We start from the raw sequence: 10,994 nt of genomic DNA, 5'->3' as shown, positions 1-10,994 counted from the left end.
GGGTCCTCCAAGAGCACCACCCCCGAGGCTGCCCCCCACTCAGCCCATGCCCTACTGAGTATCCAAGTATCCGTCCAGCCACCCAACCCCTCTGTCCCACGCTCACTGCCATCTTGTTCATTCTTCCATCTGATCATGTTCAGAAGTAAAGCCCATCGTTATATTCAGCCTGGTGGGGACAAAGCTCACAAACCCAATCCCTTCAGGAAACTAAGGCCAAACTCAAGTGGAGGGGCCTGCCTCACAGTAGGTAATGAGCTACTGTAGTAGGTGCCAAAGCTAGGACTAGAATGCAAAACTCTGGCAAGACCCCAGCTAGTTCCAGGCAGTTTATATGCCCCAAAGTGATTGTGTCCCCATTCCCTCCCCCACAGCTCCCTGATGAGAGGCAGACAGGGGCTCTGGGACCCCCAGATCAGCAGCATTTCACATGGAGCAACTTATTGAATGGGTTACTTTATTATTATTATTATTATTTTTTGAGTTGGAGTCTCACTCTGTCGCCCAGACTGGAGTGCAGTGGCCGCTCCCGGCCACCGCAGCCTCGACCAGTGATCCTTCCTCCTCAGCCTTCCGAGTAGCCGGAATTACAGGCGCACGCTACCACGCCTGGCTAATTTTTTGATTTATTGTAGAGATGAGGTCTCGCCTGCCCAGGCGGGTCTCAAACCCGCGGGCTCAGGCAATCCACTCACCTCAGCCTCCCAAAGGCGCGGGATTACAGGCTGAGCCACCGAGCCCAGCAAATGGGTTACTTTCACTGAAAAATTTCGGGAGTGAGTTTTATAGTTGAATACATATGTTAGTACAAAATGTGCCTGAAAAGTAAATCCTCTAAGAAACATACCTTTTGTAGTGGCAGCTTCGGGCTTCTCTCTTGAAGCCTGAGGGGGCAGATGGCATGTCTGCTTGTTCCACTTTCCTGTTTGAAAACCTTGGAGAAAAATATTAGAAGTGCTGGTCTATTGAATGGTCCTGCCTGAAACCAGGTGAGAATGAACTGGTGCCTTTCTGTATTTCTTTTTATTCCATAATGGATTACAGGCCGTTTATAGCAGAAATAACAAATGACAACAACATATAAAATTAAAAAGTAGAATCAGTGGAAAATAGACATTAAATAAATTAATTTTGGGGAGAGGGGAAAGAGGGACAGAGATAAACAAATATATCTTATATCTGATGATGAAAAATGCTGAGGAAAAACTAAAGCAGGGTAATGAGAATAGGGAGTGCAGAGAAGGAAGGGCATTGACCTTTAATGAAGTGTTTGGGGAAGGCCTGTCCTCTCCAAGAGGTGACATTTTAATTGAGACCAATGGTAAAGAGCATCGGGTGGCACAAGAACAGCAAGTGCAAAGGCCCTGAGGCAGGAGTGGGATTCGCATGTTTAAGGAGCTCATGTGGCCAGCATGGCGTGGTAAGGGTCAGGGTGTCAGGGGTAAGGTCAGAGTGAGAGAAGACTGGTTCACATGGGGCCTTGCAGGCACCATCATGACATTAGTGTTTGCTGCAGGGGGGTGGCTGAGCAGAGATGTGAAATTCTCTGGCTTGGTTTAACAGGCTCACCCTGAACACTGTGTTGAGAACTGGCTTCCAGTACAGGGGTGGTAGCAGGGAGATCAAGTAGGAGGCAAAAAAAATGAGAATGACTTGGACAAAGTGTGTGGCAGCTGAGGAGGTGAGAGATCATTATAAGTGGTGGGTATATCTTCAAGTCAGTCCTGTTGATGGGACTTGCTGATGGATTGGATGTGAAGGATGACAGAGTGGCCAGGAAGAATGCAGCACACTCCCTGAGATGGAAAACACTCTGGCAGGGTGTCCCGCAGGACTCAGGAGCACAGCCGGGCACTTATGGAGTGTGTGATGCCATCAGACAGCCACATGGAAACCTTGAGCCAGTAGTTGGCTCTGTGAGCAGCATTCAGGGGAGAGCACTGGGAGCCATTGGTGTGTGGGTGAGGCTGAAGGGTGTCATCAGTGTAATCCAGGGCTTACCTCTTGATAGATTCAAGTACAGAACCTATCTCGATACTCGAAGGACTGACAGGTTGCAGTTCCCTGCCTCTGTGAACAGCCGCAGTCCCAACTGGTGGTTGTGTTCTTTCTGTTTTTTGTCGATATTGTTTTATTTTGTTTTGTTCTAGTGAACCAGCATTCCCTGCCCCCCTCCTAGCTTCCCTGGACATACGTACAGTGTGGCAATGAGGAAGAAAGTTGATTGTTTAAGGTTGTTTTCCTTGGCGAGGCCTGGGCATGCCAGGGTTCAGGAACATTCACCTCCAGCCATGTTGTGTAAGCATAAAATAAGATTTATTGGAGAAACTTATAGGCAGAAAAACAGCCAAGAGTCTGGTTTCTCTGAGCCTTCCTTATTTCTTTCATTTGTGTGTGTTTTTTTTTTTTTTGAGTTGGGGTCTCACTCTGTTACCCAGGCTGGAATGCAGTGGCACACTCAAAGCACCGCAGCCTCGACCTCCTGGGCTCAGGTGATCCTCCTGCCTCCGCCTCCATAGTAGCTGGAGCTACAGGTGCTCACCACCATGCCTGGCTAATTTTTAAAATTTTTTTGTAGGCTTGTCTCGAACTCCTGGGCTCAAGCAGTCTTCCTACCTCGGCCTCCCAAAGTGCTAGGATTACAGGCAAGAGCCACTGTGCCTAGCCCTCCTTTTCTTTTAGAGGCAGACAGCCAGACTGAGCAGAAGCACTGGGATAAGTTCTCAGGGCAAGGGCCCCATCCTCCCCCCCGTCCAGTGTACATATTTATGGGGGATTTGGGAGGAAGGTAGGAAATGCGGTGTGCACTGTACAACCAGAGGAGCTTCCTGGTTGAAGAAGAGTGGTAGCGTTCGAGCTCAGTCCTGGTACCAGACTGGAAGCTTTGTGTGATCTTCCCTTGAACCAACTTGAGATAATACTGGTTCTTCAAGGATTGTGAAATCCTTGGAGGTTTGCCCTTCAAATCCTTCTCCACCCTCGTGCTCAAGTATCTGTGACCACCTTTACCAAAGTCTACTCCCAAGTAGCCATCACGTTGGGTCCCTTTTAGGGTAAAACCAGCCAGGAGACCAGGCTTCAAGCTAGACTGCAGGGTTTCTCAGTCTGAATACTACTGATATTTGAGGCTGGATTTGTTGGGGTGAGGGGCTGCCTTGTGCATTGAAGGACATTTAGTAGCATCCTTGGCCTATTTCCTTAGGATCCCCCAGGTGTGTCAACCAAAAATATGTCTCCAGATATTGTCAAATGTCCTCTGGGGAGCAGTATCACCCCTGGATGAGAAACAGTAAGCTAAAATAAAACACCAGAGTTGCAAGTTCAGGCAAGAGGCTGATAGAAAACCGGGGGCAGCAGAGATCCCCCCCAATCAGAATATATCTTCCCTACTTCCTCTTTAATTTTCCCAAGGATAGACCACAGGAATTTTCTGGAAGATAGCTTTATGTGGCCCTGGCTCCAACTACTTGCACAGCAATCCTGGTTCTGCCGCTTGCTAGCTCTGTGACTGTGGGCAAATTATATAGCCTTTGGTAACAAAAATATCTACCTCCTGGGGATGTTGGGAAGATCACAAGAAATATACGTACAGCGCTTAGAACAGTGCCTGGTACCTAACAGGTTGTTGCCAGACAGGCTTCCTGGGAAACTGAGGTTTGTTCAGGAAGTGTTTTGTGATTGTCCCTAGGACGCAAGCTTGTGTGGGAAGGGGAGGTAAGGCAGGCACAGGGAGAAGCGGGGCTGCTTGCTCTCGCAGTGGAGGGGAGTGAGGCTGCGAGGACCCTTCAGACAACACTTATCTCCGTGCCTGGATCCTAAGAGGAGCCGAATCACCCACCCTCAAGTGGATCTAAATCTGAATCTGAACTCCACCCACCATGTTGAGTTCAGGCGGCTGTGAGCAAAGCGCCACCTGCTGGCCAATGCCTGCTCTGCTTGCTCACCCAGGGAGGCCGGACTAGGACAGCAGTGCTGGATACCAGGACAAACGACACAGATGTCCTCTGCTCACTCCTCTTCCCTCTCCCTGGAGGAGTCAGATGAAACTGGGTGTAAAGAGCAGTTTTAAACGGCCACGAGCGGTCCCCAAGAGACAACAGCACACTGTGAGAAAAGCAAGCACACAAACGGCGGCCCTCCTGCCTCTGCCCAGCTCAGGCACGTGCTCCCACTGGATCTCAAAGCTGAGGGCAGCCTTGGTGACCTGGTCACAGGCCGGCAAGAGGGGCCACCCACGGGGACAGGACAACAGTGCCCCACGTGGTCGCCTGCTGTCTTGGGCCACCAGGCCCTCCTGGGGGGAGAACTTCGTATTCTCCAGTTATTTGTGTGTCCATTTGCGCGTACATCTGTCTCCTGTGCTGTGCTGTGGGCCTGGTGCTCGGTTCCTTGCCTTGTACTGAGTAGCGCCCTCTAGCAGTGCTGAAGTGAATTGATGGGATTATGGCTGCTCTTAGGTCTTCGGAACAAATGCTGGAAAGCTGTTAACCTAAAGGCAGGAAGATGACAGGGTAGCTGAGAGAGGGAAGGAGGGAGGGGAAGTCGGAGTCTACCAAAGCCTCCTGAAAAGCTCAGAAAATAAACTGAGGCAAGAGTGAAAAGTGGCAGGAGAGCCTCCTCTGCAGTGCGGAAAGCTGAAAAGGAGACAGCGGGCCCAGCCTGTGGAAGACAAGATTGAAGAAATTTAGTTTCAAGAATGAAAAGCAAATGTGCCACTTCTTGGAGTAGCCTAGGGATAAGTATCCTACACTGAGATGGAAAAGATTCACCCACTCCATGCTTGAATTCCTGCTAGGCCCTGAGAATCCCGTACAGGGAGCTAACTCTTTAATGAAAACCAGAGCCGCGCACGGTGACTCACAGCTGTAATCTCAGTACTTTAGGAGGCCGAGAGAGATGGGGAGCAAGTAACACCACTGGCGGGGCTGGGGCTGTGGGAGCCTTTAACAGGAGCTGCTGTGGCCTAGCAGGTGATAGATGTCTAAGTGGAGGCCTGAGGAAGAGGAAGAGTGGCCAGAGGAAGTGGGGCAGAGGTGTGGCGGAGAGAGAGGTGTCTGGGCAAAGCTGGGCTGGCTGGCTTCCTGCAGGAGCTCAGATCTAAGCTGGGTCTTGAGAATGGGCTGGCCTAGAGAAAGCAGAGGGGGCCAGAGTGAGGTGGGAATGAGGATTTGGGGCTAGTGGGGCCATCGGGCTGGCTGCTGTGGTCTCACAATGGAGTGAGAAGGGAAGAGTCATTCCTTTTGGAGAGACTGGATTTGAGGGGGATGACCAGGTATCCACATGGACTTGTCAGGAGATATTTCCAAAGTTAGAAGTGTGGACCTCAGATGCAGGCGAGCAGGGTGACACACAGTCTTCTGAAAGAAACTAGCAAGGAGGAAGACTGGAGAGAGAGGACAGGGTGGACAGGGAGACACCTGGGTGGAGGAAGGGGGCCCGCCAGTGTGGAAGACAGGAGAGGATCAGAGCACTTTGTCCTGTGGAAGCTCAGAAAAGAACAATTCTAAGGAAGGGGAAGGAGGAAGGAGTGGCTCCTCTGTACCAAAAGAGAACAAAACTTCCAGAGTTCCGAGAACTGGGCAGAGGAGTACAGGATTATCCATGCGGAGCATTCATAATAAACTGCCTTGGTCTCTTCACTTCTCCCAGAAGAGGGTTTTTTCCTCCCCTTTCTGGCCAAAAGCATCCCCAGAGGCCTCAGCAGCAAGTCTGCTGCATCTGGCCGTCCCTGGTGCTTCCGAGGAAGGAGACCCAGTCTCTCTGCCTGGTGTCAGTGCCCCCCCCCATCATGGACAGCTGACTAATGATGGGACGCCAGCAATGCCTTTGAGCTGCAGAGATGAAAGCAGCCACAGGCTGCTAGGGGGAAGGGGGGCGGTGAGCAGGTAGGGGCAGGCCTGCCTGACAGCTCAGCAGTGGGACTGCCTCTCCCTCACCCCTCCAGGTTCCAAAGTCACCTCTTCCCCACAGCTTTGCATAGAAGGGAGGCCAAGCCTCACCTGGAGTGAGAGGAAGCCTTAAACAAGTCTGGCCCTAGTGACATTTGAACTTGACCTTTTCCAGAAGGACAGGCTCTTTACACATGGCTAACTCCAGTGCCTGGACTCCCCAACACAGCCTTCCCTGTGTCCTGCCGCAGCTGTTTAGGGCCTCACTAGAGAGGTAGGGTTCTGGCCACAGCACCTTAGACCACACCCAAGGAGCGGTGAGCAGGCTTCAGAAGCCAAGGTGTGGGCCAACCTGGTCCTGGAACATCTGCCCCACCCATGCCCATGAACCATTTTGGCACTAGAGTAGCTTCACCCTGCTCAGTCCCTCCCCACAGCAACTCTGATAGATTAAAAGTTTGGGGGTCATGATCGGGAGAGGATAGATAGGTGGGAATAGATACAGCTAGAAGCGGGGTAGCTGTGATGAAGTTTGCAGAAAGAACAGTTTTGATTCAGGTGGGCTATTCTGAGCAGCTCGCTTCTCTTCTTAGAACCTTTATTTCCTCATCAAAAAATGACATTAGGAATGTATGAGAAATTTGCAAGTTTAAAAAAGATAAGAAGAAAAATGGCACTAGGAGCATCACATGGCCCATATATTTTAGAGGGTTATTATAGGTAAATGAGAGAAGGAATGAACTTTGCAGACTGTCAAGACTAAGTAAGTGTTGGTCAGTTCAGGAGTTGTCAACATGAAGTCCATGAGCCTGAACTTGGGGGATCTGTGATTCACCGGAATTATGTAAGATACATGTGGGCAGCTTTCTGGTGAGGAGATCAGGGACCCAACAAAGTGTAAGACACGCACACAGTAGAGGTCCAACCTAGCACTTTTTTTTTTTTTTGAGTTGGAGTCTCACTCTGTCGCCCAGGCTGGAGTACAGTGGCACGCTCACAGCCACCCCAGTGTCGACCTGTTGGGCTCTGGTGATCCTTCCGCCTCAGCCTTCCAAGTAGCCGGAACTACAGGCGCACACTACCATGCCTGGCTAATTTTTTATTTATTGTAGAGACGAGGTCTTGCCAAGTTGCCCGAGCTGGTGTCGAACCCGAGGGCTCAAGCAATCCACTCGCCTTGGCCTCCCAAAGTGCTGGGATTACAGGCTGAGCCACCAAGTCCAGTCCATCCCGTTACTTTTGAACTGCATTTACTGACATCCAAAGTCACGCAGCTTGTCCGCGGCAGGGTTAATCTCCATTGTCCAACCCCCCCATGTCAAGTGAGGGGAAGAATGGTAAGAGAGACCGGGGAGGGGAGACAAACCAGCTGTAGATCCCTAAACCCTGCTGGGATCCAGGGCCTTTGTTCCCATTCTAGATTAATGAGATGAGGGGGATGGTGAGAGACAGAAGAAGGCAGCTCCAAGAGTGGAGAGGCCTGGGGGACCCTTCCTGGAAACACAAATTGCTGAACAAGTGAGTCATCCTCCTGTTCCCAGAAAATCCCCATGAAAGACTCAGAGGAGGAAACACAACTCTCTGACACTGTCTTGATGTGACTTCTCTGGTTCTCCATTTTTTTCTTCTGGAAAAGAAAACTTTGGGGGGAGTGGCTGGTGGGGACTAACAGCTCTGTGGAACATACACAACAGGTGGGGATTCAGAGAAGACACCATGTCAAAGCTGTATGGAGAACTGTATGGGCCACACACAAATGCCAGGTAGGCCTCACCCAAAGAAGTTGTTTATGGAACCACTACTGAGTGCCAGGCATGTGTGGGATGCTTTGCCTAAATCAGTGTAAATGTCACCACTTCAAGGGGCCTTCCCTGACCCCGTTAGCAAATCCACTCCTCCCTCACCTGCTATTCTCTAACTCCCTGGTGCTTTCTGTCCTACCTCTTGTTATGACTTACGATGTTTTGCTTGCTCTCGTTTTATGCTCTCTCTCCTCCACTAGACTGTAAACCTGCCATAAGCAGAAGTCATGCCAGTGTGCTGATCACGCTAAGCATGGTCCTTGCCATCTAGTGGTTACCCAACCCTTGTTAAATGAAAGCATGACTGTCTCTAATCATCACAACAGCTTTATGAGGTAGGTATTATTATCATGCCTGTTTTACAGAAGAAGAATCTGAGGTTCAGAGAATCATAAGACTTGCTTAAGGAGTTTGTTATCACCAGCCTTCAGCTCTGCTCCTTCCCCTTGTGAGAAGAATGGGAAAATCAAAGGGTCAGAAGAGAGAGCTGGGCCCAGCGAAATGGCTCATCAGTTCAGCCAGAGCTTTCCCAACCTCTCGTCACATCACTTAGCTCCAAGTCATCATCCCAGTGTCGACAGCCAAAGAGCTGGAGGCCAATGCAAACTGGCCTGTTTATTTCTCAAACCAAGTGAGACCCAGCCCTTCCCTGCCCACCGCCGAGCAACATACAGCTAGGAGTCCTCAACCCACCTCCCAAGTCTTAACACAGCAGATAAATTAGTGAACTCTTTATAAAACATTGCACAGGGAAAATACATACATATAGAGACAGCCAGTGCTGGCACTGGGGTGGGTTTCACTTCTTGAACACAGGTCACCAGTCCCTGCCCCATCAGGGTGGCTGGCCTTGACCATGTGGGTGCCTGCCCACCCCTGCACTTTCTTTCCTGAAGTGGCTCACTCGCTGTCCTGACAACCCAGTACTTCAGCTGGTTACCACAAATCATAAAAGTCCTACACCTTTCCTCCCCCAGGGAGCTACTTTCTGGCTGGCCCCACCGCCCACTCCTCCGAGGCAGGCCACTCCCCTATCCTTCCTTCTTATTGAGGCAGCCTGTTCCCAGCAATTCAGCCTACCAGGATCTGAAGACAGGTACACAAGACCAAGAAATATTGTTTCTTGATGTTTGGCGACCATATATCATCCAAACCAGAACTTAAAAAAAAAAAAGGCAATGGGGTTGAATTCACTGAAGAGCAGGCATAAACCTGGACTGCCAGGCAAAGGACACATAGTCACCCTCCTGATAGGTCTTCCCCGCTCTGAACTAGCCCATAAGAAACCACTCTCTTTTTTTTTGAGTTGGAGTCTCACTCTGTCGCCCAGAATGGAGTGCAGTGGCCGCTCCCGGCCACTGCAGCCTCCACCTGCTGGGCCCCGGCGATCCTTCCGCCTCAGCCTTCCAAGTAGCTGGAACTACAGGCACGCGCTACCATGCCCGGCTAATTTTTCTGATTTATTGTAGAGACGAGGTCTTGCCAAATTGCCCAGGGGGGTCTTGAACCCGCGGGCTCAGGCAATCCACTCACCTCAGCCTTTCATAGCGCGGGATTACAGGCTGAGCCACCAAGCCTGGCTGAGAAACCACTCTTAACTTTCCAAAACATATTCTCCTCTCAGACCTCTGTCCCCATCTTTCCAAAACAAGTCCTCTCAGACCTCTGTCCCCATCTCTGCTGCCTCCCACTCACCAACCTTCCAGCATCTTGGCTACACATTTTAAGGCTTCTGTAATATGGATGACTTGTAGTATCAGGGTTAGAAATAACGCCCCCTCCAAATCCTGTAAGAGACCCAGTCACATAAGGCCTCTGGCGTCAAGCCCTAGACCTCATGGCTTCTTGGGCCCAATCCCCAGAATAGGCTGCATGGGTCTGAATAGAAAAGGGAGCTTTAATCCTCAAGTCTCCCATCCTAAACTTGCCAAGTCTTCTCTTTCTAAGCCTCCCTGTGGCTAAGGGCCAAGGTCAAAAAGAAAGTCCCTTCACCTCTGCCCTTGGCCACACAGTGCTTCTGTTCCGGCACCTTCTTCCCAAGTTGCGCATGCGCACTCCTCCTTCTACCTCAATGTGCCTAGGAACCCCAGGTATTACCTCTTGGAACAGCAACTGTTGGAGACCTAGCTGTAGTACCCGCCACCCCCACCTGAACAGGACTGGGCCTCAGCCCTTTGTGAGTACCTGACAGGCAATCACAGCCATCCCTGTGGGTTCCAGTTCCCAGTCAGGGCCCCACCCCTTGCTTTTAGAACCTGCTCAGGAGGCCATGCTTGTAAGACTGCTTTAAATAAGTCTTGCTAAAGCAGATAGTACCAGATAGTGGAAACTCAGTGCTTAGGCCCTTAAAGGTTCCTTCCTCCTCTCCCCTCCCACATCCCACGTGTAAATAGTTCACAGCCACGCCAGTGCTTTGGGAAACAGAAGGCGGCTCAGCTCTTGACCTTGGGCCACTGCTTCATGTTTGTTGTCCGTCTGTCTTCGGGGAACAAAGGCTCCTCCATGAATGAGTGAGGCTGTCTAACACCTGCTGCGTTTCTCTTCCCCCCCCCCAAAACAAGTGTCCAGATTCAGCCTCTTTGAGCCGAACCCCAGGGCTCAGGAGGTGGTTTTCCGGTGGGACCCCGAGTAGGCATAGGAGATGGGATGGCGGGTTCCAGGCCTCACGATGAACGTGTTGATGGGGCTTCCGTAATGGGGGGTGCTGTGGGGAGACCTGGGGGAGAGCCAGAGATGTGAGGTTAATAACTGCAGCTGCTTAACCAACAGGCCTCCCCTCTACCCAGAGCCCCGGAGGAAAAGACGTGCCTCCGCTCTACTGCATTTGTCCCCACAAGCCCTGGGCTCATCAACCAGAAACAGCCACCAGAAACAGGGCTGTCCTGCTGGCCACAGAGAACATGCGGAACATCCACTCACTCAGAACACTGCCCTACTGGCCTGGGTCTGGGACCATGTCTGTGTCGCATGGAAATCCCTCCACCCAAGGCTCATTCAGTTCTCTCCCCACCCCAGACTGAGCCTGAACCCTGGGATCCGGGGCAGGAAGGAGCAAAGCTGGTGGGGAGAGAACAGGGAGAGGAGGCGGCAGGTGAGGGAGATGCCCACAGCGCCCGCTCCAGGTAAGGGCCTCCTCTCCGGCCCCGCCTGCAAGCCAGAAGGGAGAAAATCTTGTGTTGGTTTTTCTCTGTTGTTGTTGTTTTTGACGGAGGGCCGTGGGCAGGGCCTCCACCGACCTCATCTGGCTTCCAGTTCCCGGACCCTTCCATCAGCCCGGCCGCAGCTCACCTGCCGGTGGCCGGGG

General features: G+C 51.4%; 1 protein-coding gene across 1 annotated transcript in view; it reads right to left on the bottom strand.

The window, feature by feature from the left end:
- Nucleotides 1-10,282: 10,282 nt before the first annotated feature.
- Nucleotides 10,283-10,994, bottom strand: part of CUNH6orf132 (chromosome unknown C6orf132 homolog) — a 39,534-nt gene continuing 38,822 nt past the window's right edge. Inside the window, 1 exon segment of the mRNA XM_021714761.1 lies at nt 10,283-10,406. Within this exon segment, the coding sequence (XP_021570436.1) occupies nt 10,289-10,406 (118 nt within the window). The 3' untranslated portion in view covers nt 10,283-10,288.

This window comes from Carlito syrichta, unplaced genomic scaffold, assembly GCF_000164805.1.
Source record: "Carlito syrichta isolate Samal-C Ts95f unplaced genomic scaffold, Tarsius_syrichta-2.0.1 Scaffold305755, whole genome shotgun sequence".
Classification (NCBI taxonomy): Eukaryota; Metazoa; Chordata; class Mammalia; order Primates; family Tarsiidae; genus Carlito; species Carlito syrichta.
Note: the sequence above shows the minus strand (reverse complement) of the source record. Positions and strands in the feature narration are given on the sequence as shown.